This window comes from Leguminivora glycinivorella, chromosome Z (assembly GCF_023078275.1).
Source record: "Leguminivora glycinivorella isolate SPB_JAAS2020 chromosome Z, LegGlyc_1.1, whole genome shotgun sequence".
In the NCBI taxonomy this organism is placed as follows: Eukaryota; Metazoa; Arthropoda; class Insecta; order Lepidoptera; family Tortricidae; genus Leguminivora; species Leguminivora glycinivorella.
Window position 1 is genome coordinate 5,154,773 of NC_062998.1, and position 20,631 is coordinate 5,175,403.

The 20,631-nt window shown below is 38.5% G+C and overlaps 1 protein-coding gene across 5 annotated transcripts in view; it reads right to left on the reverse strand.

The window, feature by feature from the left end:
• Positions 1-20,631, reverse strand: part of LOC125241646 (neuropathy target esterase sws) — an 80,445-nt gene that overhangs the window by 37,135 nt on the left and 22,679 nt on the right. For 3 of the 5 annotated variants that reach the window (XM_048150213.1, XM_048150216.1, XM_048150212.1), the window contains exons 2-13: positions 18,289-18,370; positions 17,519-17,721; positions 11,883-12,069; positions 10,851-10,996; positions 9,473-9,601; positions 8,422-8,502; positions 7,106-7,219; positions 6,090-6,182; positions 5,420-5,515; positions 3,649-3,780; positions 2,378-2,474; positions 813-1,021 (exon numbers count right to left, since the gene is read on the reverse strand). In XM_048150213.1, coding sequence (XP_048006170.1) covers positions 813-1,021; positions 2,378-2,474; positions 3,649-3,780; positions 5,420-5,515; positions 6,090-6,182; positions 7,106-7,219; positions 8,422-8,502; positions 9,473-9,601; positions 10,851-10,996; positions 11,883-12,069; positions 17,519-17,721; positions 18,289-18,370 — 1,569 coding nt within the window. The remainder of the gene's footprint in view (positions 1-812; positions 1,022-2,377; positions 2,475-3,648; positions 3,781-5,419; positions 5,516-6,089; positions 6,183-7,105; positions 7,220-8,421; positions 8,503-9,472; positions 9,602-10,850; positions 10,997-11,882; positions 12,070-17,518; positions 17,722-18,288; positions 18,371-20,631) is intronic. The other 2 variants (XM_048150214.1, XM_048150217.1) reach the window with 1 other exon arrangement.

Here is a 20,631-nt window from a genome sequence, read left to right on the forward strand (position 1 = left end):
ACAAAATGTGAAGTAACCATCTGATGTACGAGTAAAAGTGTTGTTAAAAAACACGTTAAAAGTGCCAAGCACAGAGGATTACTTTATATTTTTGGTTGAGCAATAAAACCATTTGGCATTGTGGACATTGTACATATTTTTTTGCCTTTTCTAACAACATTAAGCCCGGATTCCCAGGGCATATCCATACTAACATAATGATTGAGGTCGTTCACCCCATGTCGAATCCAAGAAACCGATCACTGTTAATAAATCAAAGGAAAAAAACATGTTATGTAAAATTGTAAATGAGTCTGTTTGGAAAGATAAGAGTCATGGAATGTATTGGACCCTATACATTTCACGACTCTTCTCTTTCCGAACAGACTCTATACAAAAATATCCACCATGTTAACTATTGTATATAAAGTAACACACGGATTAAACTTTAAGAATGTGTACAAAATGCGAGAATTTAAAGTGTTTGTAGCTAAAGTAGCACAACAAAAGGCCTCAATTGCGTGCATTGGACGTATATTATACATTTCATATAATAATATTATGTAAAACTAGTCTTAGAAAGGAGTCCTAAAGAGGCCTAACGACTTAGCCAGTCTGCTTGTTGGGCGAAAGGCGAAAACCCTTGTGTCTTGGAAAGGAGGCCTAAGATATCTAACAACTTACCCAGTCTAGAGCAAAGTCCACTTGTCGCACAAACGGTGACAATCTCCGTACAACACTATTGGCTATATGTAGCACCACAGATGGCCTCTCTCGCATGATACTGTATACTGTGTTCTTGTAAAGGAGGCCTAAACTATCCAGTTACTTACCCAGTCTAGAGCAAAGTCCACTTGTCGCACAAACGGTGACAATCTCCGTACAACACTATTGGCTATATGTAGCACCACAGATGGCCTCTCTCGCATGATACTGTATACTGTTGTTTTGGACAGGAGTCCGATTCTTGAGAAGTGTTTCGCTCGTATTGAGAAGAAGGATGGCTCGCCAGTTAGCACTGCAAGACCGCCTTCCACTTCGCCTAAAAAAAGAGAAAAGTCTCTGTGAAAGTTGCCATATTTTATTATGACATATACTTTGCATAGAGGAGTTTTGGTGCCTACACTTATGTATGGTAGTGAAAGCTGGGTGTGGGAGAAAAGACTTCAAAGTCAAGTGAATGCCGTGGAAATGAGAGCGTTAAGAAGCATGGCTGGTGTAAAGTTGAGTGATAGGATCAGAAATAGCGTGATAAGAGAGAAGTGTGGAGTGGATGTAGATGTGGTGACAAAATTGAGATGGGTATGTTAAGGTGGTTTGGGCATGTAGAGAGGATGGATGAGAGGAGATTAACGAAGAAAGTATATGAAAAAGGAGTGGAAGGGTCAGTTGGTAGTGGAAGACCTAGGCGAACTTTTCTTGATCAAATCGGGGAAATATTGCAAAAAGGCCAGGTCAGAAGTACTCGAAACCGACGAGCGTGTATGAGAAACGTTATGAAAGTGTGTGAAGCGAAAGTGGTTTGTCAGGATCGTAGTAAATGGAAATCCGTGATCTCTGCCTACCCCTCTGGGAAACAGGCGTGATTGTATGTATGTATGTACATATACTTTAAAATTGATAAATCTAATATGTATTCAATTATTTTTAACCCCCGACGCAAAAACGACGGAGTGCTATAAGTTTGACGTGTCTGTGTGTGTGTCTGTCTGTGGCATTGTAGCTCCCGAACGGATGAACCGATTTGGATTTAGTTTTTTTGTCTGAAAGCTGAGTTAGTCGGGAGTGTTCTTAGCCATGTTTCATGAAAATCGGTATACTATGTCGCGGTCGGGGGTTTTTTCAAAATTTTAATTTTGTGGTTAGGTTATTACGTATATGTCAGGGGTTGCCAACTACCAAATGTTTGAGTTTTCCGTCATAGCATACGTCTTAAGTTTTGTTCTATGAAACCAGGACAAAAGGTTATTAAAAAAAACAATGAGACACAATTCTAGGGATTGACAATTTTTTGAAGCAAGCTACGACGACGCAAATAGGATAATATTTGGATCAACCATCCCCATCATAAGCCCCAAACATTGCTATGAAGATGGTTGCTGTATTCATTGTCAGCAATATTCGTATACCAAAAATCAGTTAGGGTGAATCCAATTAAAAGTAACGTGAGTCTCAACTTCATTGAGTGTTTATTTGAACTACAGCTGCAAATGAAAGGATCTATGCACACATCGGGAAAGTAACACTTATTTAGAGATGGATTATCACTTCAACTTGCATCGTGAATAAATAGAACATGCCATAAAATCGTGACTCATATTATTCTTGCGCGGATTGACCCGTCACAAAGTTCATCTTTATCCATCTAAATCGTTAGACATTTTTTATCAATCCTTACCTGGGTAAGCGGTGAACATATGCACCTCGCCTTCACCTTCAGCGACTTTCTGTGACACTAGCAGTGCTCCGGACAGTAGATACACCAGTGCCACGTCCTGAATAATATAAAAGAGTTACAATCATATCGTCACTACTTTTAAAAAATCTCGTATCTCACGCTGTTCCTCAAAGTTAAAACGCAGTAAGTCTATATGCATTCCATACATACTTACTACAATTTTCTTTTCATTGACAGGCGAAGATACAAGTTTTTTTAACGATATGCATTTTTAAGTAGATATTCAAAATGTATATGGGCATTTTCGCGAGAAGAGACGCGTAGAGTACTAAAAAAGCAGTTACAAAAATTATATCACTCATACCCATCACTCACAACACATAAGAAATGATAAACGTATGTAAACTTTGCGAGTTGTTATGGGTTGTTGAAAATGAAATATTGATTTACATTGAATAAAAAATCATACATGGGCTATAGATTTTAAATGTATTTTAGATGTTGTACAGCATAAACAAACTCAAAGTTACATATTAAAACATGCTTGATATCATGATATGTGACACTTATAACACGTACGTAGATTGTTTCTATGGACACACTATTTATGAAAACATTGAAATGTTGGCAAACACGATGGACTGAGAACTATACAAATCAAACTATTTTTTTCAAGCACACGTTACAAATCAAATACCTGTACTATTTCTGGTTCACCTTTGATACTATAATAGAGCTTTCAAATAAATAAGGAGTTAATACAAAATAATATAAATATTATATCTCAAAAATATTATACATAAAGAAGTATCAACTTTAATGACAAATGAGTAAACCATAACGGAAATTATTTTTGACACCACACAGTAGTCTTTTTCAAAATATCCACTGTCCATATTGCTTTGAATCGATGGAAAGTACGTTACGATTTGGTGCCGCGACCAGGATTTTCTTTTAATTCATTTGGAGTCGTGTCACAAAGCTTTATTTTTAACCCCCGACGCAAAAACGACGGAGTGGTGTCTGTCTGTCTGTTTGTCTGTCTGTCTGTCTGTGTGTCTGTCTGTGGCATCGTAGCTTCCGAACGGATGAACCGATTTAGATTTCGTTTTTTTTTGTCTGAAAGCTGAGTTAGTCGGGAGTGTTCTTAGCCATGTTTCACGAAAATCGGTCTACTATGTCGCGGTCGGGGTTTTTTTCAAAATTTTAATTGTTATATTTTCAACTCTTGTAATTCATGTATTGGCCGAAAGACATATTAAGATACATACCTTATGGCTCTCTTCTTTCATGATATAGGTTCCTGCAGGTAAGTCTCTGACTTGTACCGCTCCTTGAAGCAGTTGGTCGTTGTCGAGTCCGAGCTCCTTTATGAAAGCTTCGGTCGCTATTCGTATTAATGCCTGAAACAAATGATGTCATGTTATGTTAGATTAGTTCGATCTGTCAACAAGAAACGTCCGTTTGCCCTCGCCTGTGTATTTTTTTTTTTTACTATAATGGACATATTAGTTGAGGCGAGGAGCGAGCTTACCTAGAAGGTGCCTGTTCAACCTTCATTTGAAAGTTAGGTTATATGAGCTGGAAAATATAGATGCCGGTGAGGAACTCCACTCCTTGGCAGTGCGCATAAGAAAACAAGAAGCAATATCTACCAAGTGACGGTGAAAACCGGCCCTGCATCTAAAAGTTGATCTACACTCTACAAATTCATTTTTACATTCACACGTAAAATGTACGACGAATTGGCTTCCGAGTCTAAGACTAATTTTCTAGATCACAGCCGAGGTTCAAGCCTTCGACTTCTGAAGTCTAAATGAACACTAATTCCGTTTTCACATTATCCAATCCGCTATCGGATGTCGGAAGGATTTCAATAGAACAAATCCAAGATGGCGCCTGTAATGTATGGGGTGTCGGTCCGACATCCGATATCGTATCGGATAATGTAAAAACGCACTAAGGCACTGGTTCTACCTAAAGAGAGTAAACTATTAGCTACCGGCTATCGGCAAAAGAGTGCGGGCGGGAGTGCCCGTGTGGTGACGGGTTAAGAATTTCACCACCCCCTTTCTTCCCGTGGGTGTCGTAGAAGGCGACTGTGGGATATGGGTTAAATTGTGGCGTAGGCGAGAGGCTGGCAACCTGTCACTGCAATGTCACAGTTTCGTTTTCTTTCAACCCCTTATTTGCCAAGAGTGGCACTGAAACCCGAGTAGTTTCATGTGCTCTGCCTACCCCTTCATGGGACACAGGCGTGATTGTATGTATGTATGTATCGGTAAAAGATTACCCCCGTGCTCCCGTGTAAATAAAGGGAGTGATATGTAGTTCATAGCTCGGCTACGAACTATAACTCGCCTGCGCTATCATCGCGTCTATTGTTTACACGGGAGCTACTATCTTTTTTAGGGTTCCGTAGTCAACTAGGAACCCTTATAGTTTCGCCATGTCTGTCTGTCCGTCCGTCCGTTCGTCCGTCCGTCCGTCCGCGGATAATCTCAGTAACTGTAAGTACTAGAAAGCTGAAATTTGGTACCAATATGTATATCAATCACGCCAACAAAGTGCAAAAATAAAAAATGGAAAAAAATGTTTTATTAGGGTAGCCCCCCTACATGTAAAGTGGGGGCTGATTTTTTTTTTCATTCCAACCCTAACGTGTGATATATTGTTGGATAGGTATTTAAAAACGAATAAGGCTTTACTAACATCGTTTTTTGATAATACTAATATTTTCGGAAATAATCGCTCCTAAAGGAAAAAAAAGTGCGTCCCTCCCCCTCTAATTTTTGAACCATATGTTTAAAAAATATGAAAAAAATCACAAAAGTAGAACTTTATAAAGACTTTCTAGGAAAATTGTTTTGATCTTGATAGGTTCAGTAGTTTTTGAGAAAAATACGGAAAACTACGGAACCCTACACTGAGCGTGGCCCGACACGCTCTTGGCCGGTTTTTTTCTTTTTACAGCCGGTTACCAGCGGGACCAGTGCCTAAGCTTCTGCGTTATGTATCTGTATGCAGCCTTATTAGTATTACCTGTTCGTCCATGTTGTCAGTATTATTCTTCTTAAAGGAGGATCCTTCTTTGCTCCTTTGGAACGACGAAGATGTCGGCTGCACATCTGGCTGCTGCTGTTAAAATGAAATGTTTTATATGAAACAAAATATCGATGTAACCACAGATATAGGAAGGAAAATAGGATATGAGGGGCGATTCGATTTATATTGAATACGCCTTTCGCAAAGGGGGGGGTCATGGGGGTCATGACCCCCCTGGAGCCTAAGTTGGTCATACAAATAGACCACGTGACCCCCCCGGGGCCCCGGCCTTTACCACGTGACCCCCCCCCCCCCCTGGGCACGAAGCTGGATCCGCTCTTGCACACACTTGAAGATTATTGCTTGAGGATTATTGCACAAATTTTGTCACTAAAAGAGGCGGCAAATTTGAAAAATATAGGGCTCACCCGCCAATAGGGATGATGACTACATAAAAAAAATGGAATTCTGTTTACTCCGACAGTTAGATCGTCTAAAAATACTGAACACATATTTTTCGCTTTATCTAATTAATGAAAAAATACAAAGATACAGGGCATCAAAGTTCCGGAGTCCGCTTGTGACGTCACTTTTAGGTAAGAATTGTACCTAGGCGTGACGTCACGCGAAACTTCAAGGCACTGTACCGCCGTCATTATGAACTTACCTGAGGTGTGTTAGTAGTAATATCGGGCACCATGTCGGGTCTCGATTTTCTCGCGATGTTGATGGGGGTGGATGCGGCGTGTCCGTTCTCTTGCTGCATGCAACAATTATTATTTTCCAAACCAATAATACGAAAAAACAGTTGAACAAACTGAACAATATCATAAACGTTCACTAAAGTTATCAAGCCGATAAAGTTCGTTTGTCCCTTTCTATCACACCAATGCGTCGGAAAGGGACAAACGAACTTTATCGGCTTGATAACTTTAGTGAACGTTTATGAATGAGGGGGTTATTGTTCAGTTTAGAGTTGAGAAAACGCACACACACAAACATGACACTCAATTCTAACATTTTGTCAGGCAAAATACACGCACACACGCATTCACTTCATACTTATGTCGCTTAACTTCAGACTTGGGTAAATCCATTCTGCAATAATGTTGATTATATAATAGTATTTTATGCAACAGGCGTTTAAAGGAGGTCAAAAAAAACGAGTGGCGTGGGTAACAATTTGAGGCGAAGCCGAAAATTGTTATTAAGACGCCACGAGCATTTTTTGACTCAGTTAAACACCATTGCATATAATACTTTTTCTACGACCATGCACTTAGTTTTTAATAGTTTTCTTGAATAACTTTCGTTAAATTCACACTGTTTCCTGTATTTTGACGCAATGGTTTGCACGGTCAGCTCAGCTGTTCAAAGCCTTCCCGCGCACGCGCGCAGTAACAATGCGTTGCCATGGTTACAGAGCCAAACAATGCGTTTTCAGTTTTTTCGATACTGCGCGCATGCGCGGAAAGCCGGCGGACGCTGGCTTTGGGGAATAGACTTTTATGTAGGGTTTTAAAGACCTATGCACGAGCCTGTAAATGACGAATTACAGTTCGGGAGTAGAAAAAAAAATTATGATCTCAAATACAAAAATGTATAATCAACCTTATAGCAGAATGGATTTACCTAAGTTGACAAGTTGATTGACAGATACACACAGAACAGACATATACTTACAGAATGTTCGGTTCTCTCGGTGTGGTGGGGGGAATGCATGGAAGTACTGGAGTCCACTGTGGCTTTGCGACCTGGTGACGAGGCGACTGTGGTAGGTCGGCGTCTTTCACGGCCCTGTTCAACGGGTTATATCAATCAAAATTCTTAGTAGATCTAAAAAACACTGTAAGTCTCATACAAATATATCTTATACTTTTAAACGAGCAATTCTTGTATATTTATTTATTTATTTATATATATATTTATTTACACTGACGATCTCGGAACCGCTCTAACGATTTCGCAGAAATTTGTTATAATTTTTGGTTTTGCAAAAATCGGTCTAACTTATCCTATGGTCCCGGAAAAAAATTGACGCCCGAATTTTCGAGTTTTCATGCGTTTTTTTGCGCGCCATCTCGTGATACAGTAGTTGTACTGTTAAGACAGACATTCTTTCGGTCGATGTAAGTATATTTATTGCAAACAGTAGATCTAAAAAAACACTGAAGTCTAATCAAATATAAATAGAATTGTGCAAAATACACTATTTGAGTTTTACCAACGAGCGTAAAAATCGCGACATCTCGTGTGGAGATTTAAGTTGTGTTGTTAAGGCTGAGTTAATTCTTTTTTCATCTCGATGTAGGTACTATTCATTTTTGAACTAGATGGCGACACATGTCAAGGATACGGTAAATTTTTCTAGAACTCGACGAAGCTCGTGCAATAGCACATTTAAAGTTATGTATTTTAATAGTACATTACGATACAAGTGCGTAAAAAAGGAAGTTCGACGAATTTCCTTTTCGCACGTGTATCGTACGACGTTTTTCAGTACAGATGGCCCTCCGAAGTTTCGACCTGGCATATAATGAACCACTTCTCGAACTAGTGCGTAAAAAAACGACCATCTGTACTGAAAAATATATTGACTGTTTTCAATATATTTTTCAGTACTGAAAAATATAAGGGGTGTTTTTGCAGGTCAACTTCAGAGGCTCATCTGTACTGAAAAACGTCGCACGAAATTCGTAATTTTTTACGCACTTGTATCGTAATGTACTATTCCAGTAGATATAGTGTTTTTTTCCCGCACTAGTTCGCAAAGCAGTACATTTCTCGTCAGGCCGATACTTCAAAGGACCATAATATACTGGAAAACGTCGCCCACGTGCAAATGCTTTCCGCACTTGTATCTATCATTTTGACGAAGCGTGTTGCGTGGATATTCCTTTTGTGTTATTAAATAAAAATAATTATGTAATATAATATATTTTGGTATCAGTGCATTCAGTGTCATGTCCTACCAGATTTAATAAAAACAATCGACTCACTGGATTAACCAACTCGGCGCTCAAACCGAGATACTGATGTAGTGCTGTGAATGTCACCCTCTGTAATCGCACCATGATGATCTGAAATGCACAAGAATTGTGATTAAGGGTCGCTGTTTACGTGTCTGTTAACTGTGTCTTTGATCCTAATTCTTTTTTAAAAGCGTAAGGCACTGGTCCCACCGCTAGCTAGTAAACTATGACCAGTGTAAATAAAAGAGACACGGCGATGTTTGTAGTTACTCGCTCAGCGCTGAACTATCAATTATAGCCGATAGCTCATAGCTTACTAGCTCGCGGTGGGACCAGTCCCTAAATTCCCGTGCTTATAAATTAATTAGTAAAATAGTGGAAATTAAATGAGGACGTCATTTTCTTTGTAACTGTCACATTTTTGGCATGAAACGTTTAACTTGGCAACAATGTAGTACGAAAAAAAAAATTAGTTACATTTTATTTCATGTCTACTACATATTTCCTGTTGGAGACCATCAGGCGAAATAACCTTTTTCACACATTTGCCTACAGAAGGACGGGTATAATAATAGCGTCGTACTGCCCACCATATACATTGAAATTTAAACCAAATTACTGAATATATAGGGTAAATTTTCCTTTGTACCACGATTTATGCAAAACATAAGAAAAAAAATAGATATTTTTTGCCCATATCAGGCTTTTAATTAATAATTTCCAAAAAATTGAATATGTCCTTTATAAATCACATTGGGCAGGACGAGGATAGCTATAACTGCTATGAGATACTGTCGCGCCCCTACCCCTACCTTGCTAAGCATTCTGAAGTTAGGTCTAGTCTAGGGTACTGATGTGCCTACGGAACGTTTTCAAAATTCTGAATTTTTCACATAGGAAAACTTCGGAAACTTTCCGTACTTCGTATGGACAATTGTATGGATGGAAACCTTCCATTTCATAAATTTAAATTCCCTTTATTTTTCATGAAAGTTTCGTGAATTTTTCAAGAAATTTAAGGTTCTTTTGGAAAGTTGGAAACTTGCACTTCACTAGTCTAGGGGCTGTTCTGACTAACCTGTATAACTCTGACGAAAATGTCAGGGTATTCGTGAAAGACCTCCTGGAAGGCTCTCATCGGCAGCTTGATGACTTGCGAGTCTTCTAATGCTTTGGCGTTCACTGTTTTGTACGGTTGCGAGTGGCCCTGAAAAACAAATATATGCATAAAGTGCGAATACAACCTAACCACAAAATTAAAATTTTGAAAAAACCCCCGACCGTGACTTAGTGGACCGATTTTCATGAAACATGGCTAAGAACACTCCCGATTAACTCAGCTTTCAGATAAAAAAAACTAAATCAAAATCGGTTCATCCGTTCGAGAGCTACGATGCCACAGACAGACACACAGACAGACAGACAGACAGACAGACAGACAGACATACACACAGACAGACACGTCAAACTTATAACACCCCTTCGTTTTTGCGTCGGGGGTTAAAAAAGAAGTACAAACAGACGTACCACCTGAGTGTAATGTCAGATGATAGTGCAGTTAATTTAAGTGTTTGGCCTTGGGTGAGACTTGGACTCACGGTCTCTGGATCGGTACTCCATCGCTTCGTCATTAGAACAATTAAGTCCGTTTTCACATTATCCGATCCGATATCGGATATCGGAAGGATTTGAATAGAAAAAATCCAAGATGACGCCTGTAACGTATGGGATATCGGTCCGACATCCGATATCGGATCGGATAATGAGAAAACGCACTAAGACCATAGCGAAATTTCCCACTATTTAGATCAATGAGACCTATAGTGATATCTAGCGTAAGGGCATTACACTTCTTAAACGTCCGGTTGTGTAGTTACTGTGGATTGCAAAGGAGGGTAGAAATCCTTAGACAATGGAATGTAAAGGGAAGGGAATACGCGACGTAAGGCACTGGTCCCATGGCGAGCTAGCAAACTATGAGCTATCGGCTATTTGTGCGACAAAAGATAGTCGCTCCCGTGTAAATAAAAGTGACAGATGTATTATAGCTGAGCTATTGACTATTTTATAGTTCATCGCTCAGCTATAATACATCTCTTTCTTTTGTTTACACGGCAACGACTATCTTTTGTCGCATAAATAGCCGATAGCTCATCGCTTTACTAGCTAGTGGTGGGACCAGTGCCTAAGCACAGTATAATAAAGAGTATTATCATATAGTATGGCCACTTCCGCTCCCCACTGAAAGTGCCGCCCACCCCCTCTCGGTTACCTGACAGTTACCGCCTGTCAAAAACGCGAACAGTCGACCTGCCATATGTCACTCATACAAGCATAGTACGCGTTCACCTACACGAGCTTAGACTGTGTGCTAGGAACGCGCCTCTTTCATATATTTGATCGCCAGTGTCCGAGGTGTGACGTAAGGCATCGAAGTTTACTCTACGTGGACATACCGTAAGCACATCAGTGAAGCTCAGCAGTGAGGTGACGCTCTCACCCGCTCTGACGACTTTCAGAGAAAGACTGCTGCCATCTGGATTGGTAATGTATACGTTGACACGACCGTTCTGTACTACGTACACGTTCTCGTCTGTGTCACCTGTCAAGAAATACAAAAAAATTAGGAAAATTATTGAAAAACATTCATCAAGCTAGGAACATACTACGCGGACGTCCGCCGTAGAGCGACCGACCGCGACCGATCAGTTTTCGAAAAACATCCAGCGAAGATTTCATTCCATCATCCTCGACCGATAGTTTGCACGGTTAAGTGTATATTCATAGTCCAGATCCGCGTCAGTGGTCGCGCGACGATAGACGTCCGCATAGTATGTTCCTAGCTTCATCCTCCTTGCGTTATCCCGGCATTTTCCACGGCTCATGGGAGCCTGGGGTCCGCTTTTACAACTAATCCCAAGATCTGGCATAGGCACTAGTTTTACGAAAGCGACTGCCATCTGACCTTCCAACCCGGAGGGTAACTAGGCCTTGTTGGAATTAGTCCGGTTTTCTCACGATGTTTTCCTTCACCGAAAAGCGACTGGCAAATATCAAATGACATTTCGCACATAAGTTCCGAAAAACTCATAGGTACGAGCCGGGGTTCGAACCCGCGACCTCCGGATCGAAAGTCGTATGCTCTTACCGCTAGGCCACCAGCGCTTCGCTTCGCTTTCGCGCGTCAAAACTCTTTAATATATTCAGTAAATATTATAAATAAATAGATATTATAAGACATTCTTACACAGATTGACTGAGGCCCACGATAAGCTCAAGAAGGCTTGTGTTGTGAGACGACGATATATATATTATATAAATACTTATGTACATAGAAAACATCCATGACTCAGGAACAAATATCTGTGCTCATCACACAAATAAATGCCCTTACCGGGATTCGAACCCGGGACCGCGGCGCAGCAGGCAGGGTCACTACCGACTGCGCCAGACCGGTCGTCACTATTTATTTTCTTATCACCACTCACCAACTTTAAACAGGAAAGCCCCCGCAGGCAGATTGAGGATCTCCGTATGCTTACACAGCATCAGGAACACCGGTTTCTCGAAGTGTCCGAATACTCGGATGCTATGTAGCATGTATAGGGCGTCTGGTGGCACCCGGTCGTCGTTGGTCAGGTCCTCTTCTAGATATTCCGCGGGGGGTTCTAGGACCTAGGACAAATGTTTAATGGCAAATTAATACAATGATGATATATAAGGTGTAACATGAGGGGACCGAAAGATTTTAACTACGCCTACGCATTTCTGAGGGCAAAATAAAGATAAAATGTTATATGACTTCAAGCTAATTTTGGCAAAAAAAATTTAGTTGTTTTTTGATGTATTTTTACTTTTTTCTACAAATTTCGTTTTTGCAGTGAGTTATTAGTTCTTTTGTGACATTTATCAACGAGGATAGTTATATTAATTATTATAATAAGTAATTGTTATTTTTTAAAATGCTTATATCTCTGAAAGTATGCGAAATCCAGAAAAGTTTATATGACATTTTGCTCTTTTAACATGATGAGGAATACGCTGTTAAAATTATTCGGTTTCCTCATGTACCGTGTAGATTGGTTAGGCCATTGCCGGTCACATTTAGGGCCAGTTGCACCAAACCACCTGTAAATGTAGGCTCTGTTCGTAAAATTTTACCGATTACGTGGGGGACTTAACGATTTGTTAATGAATTGCGTTGCACCAACCCAAAAATTACTGAACGTAACCGCTAACTGTGATGCCAGGTCGTGAATGAAATCCTACCAACATTTTTATGGTAGAATTAATTTTTCATATAGCAACCCAATCATATAAATGTCAAAATCTTTATTTAAAAAAAACTTAGGCGCAAACTAGCGCAAACTAAACTTTCTTTGCAGCTCTTATCGAAATATTTAACAATTTACACCACTTATGTACACTTGTGTTCGTGGTTATCTTTAATGTATATTCATGACGCATGAAAAGGACGCATCTCTACGACTTTCAAGTGGCTATTTCCAACCTAAAAGCCTTTGTAACAAGGAATGAAGGAACCAATTACCAGGCAAGTTTTCTCATGAGTATTATAATAATTATAGGTAGCTTATTACAGACTTCTTACCCAAATGCATAGCCTTTATTCCGTGAACTGGCTATGAAACAAATTAGCATACTTTTGGTGCAGTACTAGGTAAGTTCAATGTCATACACAGCACACAGCCTATGGCAAAATTTCCAATAAGATTAATGACAAAACTGTTTGTAGTAGCAGACATTTAAGTTTATTTATGTACTTTTACTTAAATTTTGTTGTGTTTGAAAAGGATTATTAAGTACTAAATATAATAATAAGTTACATGTTGCTTTCTTTTCAGAGTTGATTTACACCATTTGATATGGACTACAAGATGACAGTTCTACAAGTGAATCTGTTCTAGAAATCAACAAATTATACTATGAAATTAACTGGAAGTCTGGAAGAAACTTGTAGAAAATAAAGTTTTACAACTTATTATCATCAGAATTTCAATTTTGTTAATAAAATATATTTTTGTTACTTTATGTGCCAAATGACTATACAGTCTCCACTAATAGACCCCAACCCATTAAAAATTGTGGTTATAAAATTGGAAATTGAATGCTTATTCTAAAGACCACATTTTCACTGCAATATGTTTGAGGCTGGCATCTATTGGGATCAATCCATTTATTCACATGTTAGAGAACAGCACCGATAGTTTAAATGTGGCCGGCAGACACATTTTTTCCAGAGTATGTAAGTTTTCTATGTAATCAAGTGTTTACATAATTATATTATTGTCTGAGTAACCCACAACACAAGCATTATTAAGCTATCATGGAACTCAGTCAATTTGTGTAAAAATAAAGTCCTACCTATAATATTTCTTTCTTTCTAACTTACTGTCACAGTTTATGATAATTAGTACTTTATTCATGAACAATACAGGATTTTATCTACCTTCCTGTATAGTCATTGTTTCCCACTATACTCTTTTATAACTATCTGCTTATTCAAGTTATAATTTCCTTTTTTTGAGGTGTAGATAAATTACCCATGAAATTACTGTTTTAATTTCACATAGGTATATGTATTTCTTCTTTCCAGAATAGTAAGTAAAGTTTCCAAATTAGCATGACACAACTAGAAATTATTTTGCCTATATATACTGCTACTGAAAAGTCTGATAATGCTCTGACATGCCACAATATTCACAAGCCCACCCTCAACAGTATGCTGAAAAATAAGTACAGAACTATATGTGCCTACTTATGAAATCTTAGACTCTGGTTTATTTTAGAAATGTTCAGCTGCATCATTTATATCACAGCAACACAAATTATGAAATAAAATTTGAGGATTTTTAGTAGTAGGTAATAATACTTTAAAATGGTTAGAACATTTTGGTGTCAAGAATTTATCCCTGACCGACATGAAAAATTTAGGTATAAGTAAAGTGAATTTCAAGCAGATACTTACTATGTTTGCATTACTATTTAGGATATAAAATCTGTATTGCTTTCATGTTGGTTAGCTTTATGTATTTAATTAGCTGAAATACATGCTTGATTGTCAACTTTGCCTTTGCACTAGTCAAACTCAAGATTACATCTCTCTGCCCGGAGTGTTTATGAATAGTATGAATTCACGTTCATCCCACTGTTTTACTAAAAGCCTACACTATGCTGGTAGAAACAAATAAATTCTCATTCCTATGCCACTGGCATAAGTCAACTTCGCTGTGTCACCGACATAGGAGGAGCATTATTTTGGTCTCAAACTTTGTGATGCCAGCACTGAACATGTTAAATGTTAAATAATTTAAGTTGACTACTGCAAATTTTTTGCATTATAGGTTTATGAAAAAGTTATAAAAGGAGAAATAAAACACAGATAAGTAGGTATGAACAGAAGTATTATAATAACATTTTCTTTACATTTTTTCACTGATATCTTGCCTATGCTGTTGCCTAAAAGTTGTGTAGATTGTCCCAACACATTTGCTTCACACTAAAATACTTCATTTCGTATGTCTCATGGACGTGTATAGTTTAAAACGAAAGTTGATTCCTGTCGTGAGATACGATTTTGAAGGTCGGATTTTATACAATGTTTGTCGTTATTCTCGCCCTGATTTCGGATGTCATAGTGGATCCACAACTTTTTCCAGTATATTTATTATTTTATTCGTGATTCCAAATATACCAAGACCTGTTTAAAGACTGTGTTGTCGACAAATAGTTTTCATTATTTGCTGTTGAATTTTGATCTCATAGGACGCACTTGTGAATTTCTTACAACATCGATCGATTATATATTCAACTGAAGCTCATTCTGCACTCGATCTAAATATAAACACACACATTTATTAACAAAATAAATTAAATTAAGGGTGTTTACAAACACAAATCGTCGCGCAATTAAAATAACCTTAAAACCACTCTGGTGTGTCACTGTCACTTTTTTATGTTTAGTTACTTCCACATTTTTACTGTTTTAAACGTTTTATAAGTATTTTACTTTGCTAATAGCTCAAATTATTTCAAAATAAGCATAAACTCGTGAAATACGGGACAAATTCAAAACATTGGCCGCCATTTTGGTTCCTAGATTTACCTAATACGAGCCGTTAACCGGTGCGCTGGCACCGGTTAAATGAATCGTAACCCTTTTACTGACGGATGGCATGGTGCAACGCAAATATGGACTTAACGGTCGTCGGAGCCATCTTTAACGATGAAGGGGGCGTCAAAGTGTGCTGGTGCAACCGGCCCTTAGTGTAGGCCTGAGTTGACGCTCGGTCAAAGGGCGTGAAGCGGGGCGGCTTGCGTGAGCGCGGACTCAGGACACTTCTTGTATGAGCTTCAATTGTTTGACATGCTCGCCACACGCGTCGCCCCGCTAGTCTCTCAATATGAGCGTGCACTCAGGTCACACTAAGGCCGTTTTCACATTATCCGATCCGATATCGGATGTAGGAAGGATGTAAAATGTAAGATTTATGCGCTTCCAGGTCTTTATTTATGTATCTGATAGATCATTATTACTAAAAAACGATATAAAACGCAAAAATTGCGCATTTAATCCAGATGGCACTATCCTACGACAGTTTTTGTCCGAGGCACCATCGAACTGCCGATATCGGCAGGACGCTTCCGATATTTTTGGCATGCCGAACCCCTTGCCAGCTGTCGGCCGATCATATTTGAATGTGTGCGTATATAATGTAGGTATACGTTTGTAGTAGTGTGCGTGACAAAAATGGCGCCTATTAAACAGTTGTTAATGATGAATTTCTGTTGAAAAAAAAAAAGATTGGTATTCATCGCTCCGAATTGCGGATACTATTTTTTTTATCTTTTAGTAGATATAGTTAAATGTAAAATTATTTATGTTAGCTGCCACTCTTGAGTATTTTTATGATCGTTATTTAAATTTTACAATAAAATATTTGAAATGTAGTGCGTATAATTATTAAATATAAAAAAAATTAAAAATATTTTTGATACAAAATCATACTTCATTGATTTGGAACAATGCGTTTTATCGGACCGACATCCGACACTATCGGAAGCGTTTATCGGGTGTAGGATGTCGGTCCGACACCCGATATCGGATCGGATAATGTGAAAACGGCCTTAGTCATATCATAATAAAATATGGCAATATTTTATTGCGGTTAATTGGACAGCACCTGGGCCATTTTTCTCAAACTTGTCCACCTCACTTTTGTAACATGGGTATTTTTACGCGATTCATACTCAGAATCGAGAGCTCTTTCTATCCTGGTAGGAGAAAAAAAATGTCCCTAGATTTCCATACATTTTTTCGAACCTTCCATGCCGTTACCGCCATACAAAATGTATGAAAAAATGGTAACGGAATGGGAAAAAAACCTTGGGACACTTTTTCTCTCCTATTAGGATTGAAAGAGCTCGCGATTCTGAGTGGAAAACACATAAAAATATCCAAATCCAAAAAAAAAGTGGGGTGGGCAACTTTGAAAAAAATGGCCCACCTAATCATATAAGACAGACTTTAAAAAACCGGCCAAGAGCGTGTCGGGGCACGCTCAGTGTAGGGTTCCGTAGTTTTCCGTATTTTTCTCAAAAACTACTGAACCTATCAAGTTCAAAACAATTTTCCTAGAATGTTTTTATAAAGATCTACTATTGTGATTTTTTTCATATTTTTTGAACATAGGGTTCAAAAGTTAGAGGGGGGGGACGCACTTTTTTTCCTTTAGAAGCGATTATTTCCGAAAATATTAATATTATCAAAAAACGATCTTAGTAAACCCTTCTTCATTTTTAAATACCTATCCAACAATATATCACACGTTGGGGTTGGAATGAAAAAAAATATCCGCCCCCACTTTACATGTAGGGGGGGTACCCTAATAAAACATTTTTTTCCATTTTTTATTTTTGCACTTTGTTGGCGTGATTGATATACATATCGGTACCAAATTTCAGCTTTCTAGTGCTTACGGTTACTGAGATTATCCGCGGACGGACGGACGGACGGACGGACGGACAGACAGACATGGCGAAACTATAAGGGTTCCTAGTTGACTACGGAACCCTAAAAAGGGTCAAGTAGTATACAATATCTCACCTTCAACTGTTCAGGGGCCGATTCTTTCTTCAGCTGCAACAATTTCCTCGCAAACCTCATGACGGCGCGCCGCTTTCTACCCTGACCGGAGTTGGAAATGGATTTCACTTTGCGCAGCATTCTGCGTCCGTAGAACAGCATTTTGTCGCGTTTGCGGAAACGCTTCGCTGGCTCCACTGTGGCTGGGGCGCCGTTTAGCATTTCTGAAAAAGGTTAGAATAAAAAGAGATGGGACAGTCTTCTTTCTGACTTATTGGTACGATGGAAAGGGACATACGATTTTTATCGGCTTATTAACTTTAGTGTTTATGAATAGGGATTAGTGTCTTACCCGAATCGAGGTAAACTAGGCTTTTACTCAATTAAATTTGCTGTACGATGATGTACTCGTAAACTGAATTCATCCTTACATGTCTTATAGTAAACTAAAGCGATGTCTATAATCATATTCCGTCAGTTAGATTATCAAAGAATTTTAGACACGTATTTTTTTTTCGTAAACGACAATTATAATGTCAGATATCCCGTTCGTTGCTGCGATTATTGATGACAATTGTATTAGTCAGTGTTTAGTCGATTATGATAAGTTGAAAGACTATACAAAAGTGTGATAATGTCTTCGAGAAGTGTTTGAAGCACGATAGCACAAGGACCAATACTTTTTTTACATAATAAGTTTTAAACCCAGATCAAAAAATACTATTTTCTTAAATCTGTGGTTTTAAACTTTTACTTTACATATTAATTATTATATTTTTACTCGTAATTACCTTTCGACCGCCATCTTCTGTAGTAATAGAAGAAGACTACGACTAGTGAGATCACGACGCAAGCACAGAACGACCATAGCAACTGAAACAAGTACAAAACATATCGTTAATCTCTATCACTATCTTTAGGTATTTAAATAAATGTAAACAAAATCTACTCTCACGGCCCGGCCACGACATTGTTCTAAGCGCGACAGCGGTGAGCGGCGGCCATATATTGGAGCGAGACATAGCGATGGGACTTTTCATTCGCACGTATGGCTGCCGCTCACCGCTGTCGCGCTTAGATCAATGTAAAATACCCAGAAGGGACGCACGTCGTAAGACGCGGACGGACGCCCGCGCCGCGCCGCCCGAGTGTAATTTTTAAAAAACGTCTGCTCTGTACATTGTGTATAGGAAAGACGTAAGACGCGCCTCAAGCAACGCGGCGCCACACAACACTCAAGCGACAAGCGACTCGACGCGGCGCATCAAATTACACTCATACGGCGCGGCGCGGGCGTCCGTTCCGCGTCTTACGACTTACGTCACGGCTAAGGCGCTGTTATACGGGCAACACAATTTCCAGCAGTTCACATACCATTACCACGTTTGCTCCATAGTTAGTTGGTGCGTATTAAACAAACGCGGCAATTGTATGTGAATTTCTGGCAATTGTGTTGCCCGTGTAACAGCACCGTTATGCCAGCATGGTAAAATTTCATCGCCTATCGCGTTAGAACTTGACACAACGTGACTGGCATGCTAACCCGCCTCGCGGGTTCAACACGACTATTCCACAAGATTGTGTTGGCATTCAAATGTCAACTTTATAGAACAATTTGAATAATACGTATGTCTTAATGTCGTATGCGACGTAACCTAAGTACAAACTATAAAACATAAATAAATAACTTAGTACCTACCTAGTACAGTCACCGGCATAAATAAGATAATGATGTTTTCTGTCAACTTTAAAGTCTTGTCTGAAATGTCAAACGATTTAAAGCGACAAGGTACAAAAATCAACACCTATTTATGCGGTGACTGTACCTACGAAGTACAAACTGCAGGTTAAACAAATGAAAACTGTAATAGTAAAGATTAACAAACGGAAAAGAATACAGGTACTCTTATTAAAATTACATAAATTCAAAGCGTAAATTCTACCTTGACATTATAAGATTCAAACTTTTTAAAACTACTTATAAAAACGTGTAAACAATAAAAAAAAACCGGCCAAGAGCGTGTCGGGCCACGCTCAGTGTAGGGTTCCGTAGTTTTCCGTATTTTTCTCAAAAACTACTGAACCTATCAAGTTCAAAACAATTTTCCTAGAAAGTCTTTATAAAGTTCTACTTTTGTGATTTTTTTCATATTTTTTAAACATATGGTTCAAAAGTTAGAGGGCGCACTTTTTTTCCTTTAGGAGCGATTATTTCCGAAAATATAAATATTATCAAAAAACTATCTTAGCAAACCCTTATTCATTTTTAAATACCTATCCAACAATATATCACACGTTAGGGTTGGAATGAAAAAAAAATTCATCTCCCACTTTACATGTAGGGGGGTACCCTAATAAAACATTTTTTTCCATTTTTTATTTTTGCACTTTGTCGGCGTGATTCATCTACATATTAGTACCAAATTTCAGCTTTCTAGTGCTAACGGTTACTGAGATTATCCGCGGACGGACGGACGGACGGACGGACGGACGGACAGACAGACATGGCGAAACTATAAGGGTTCCTAGTTGACTACGGAACCCTAACAAGTTTTCTAAACTCGTATCTAAATCTAATCGTAATCATATTGCGAATACGTAACGAACTTGACCTAGTGACACTATTTTAAAAAAGTTATATGTATAATTTATATAAAATATCAATTTGTGTGTTATCTCTAAAGGAATAAAGTTGGTGACCTTATGAACTTCTTATGTAGTTGCGACATTTTAAGATACAATTTTATCGCTTATGCGTAAATTTGGTGCGTAGTTCGTCTTATATTGTATGATAACATTGATAACAAATAAGGAAGAATAACAAAGTAAGATGTTTTTTTATTAAGAATTTCACTGTACAGCTAAGGTATTAAATACAGATACGAACAAATATAACTTTATAAGTTACGGCTGTGGATACATATTTTAGGCACTTTGTCCATCCATATTTATTACTTTGACAGTAATTTCAAACACACGTTAATTATATTTGGAAAGACGTTTACAGATTTTTAACACGCTTTTATTAGGTCGTCGTGTATGTAACTATGTATGTAATGGAATCTGCGGAGGCTAATTTAACCATCTTCCAGGAGTCGTAGCGTAATGAAAATTGGCAGCTATATGTAGTTCCG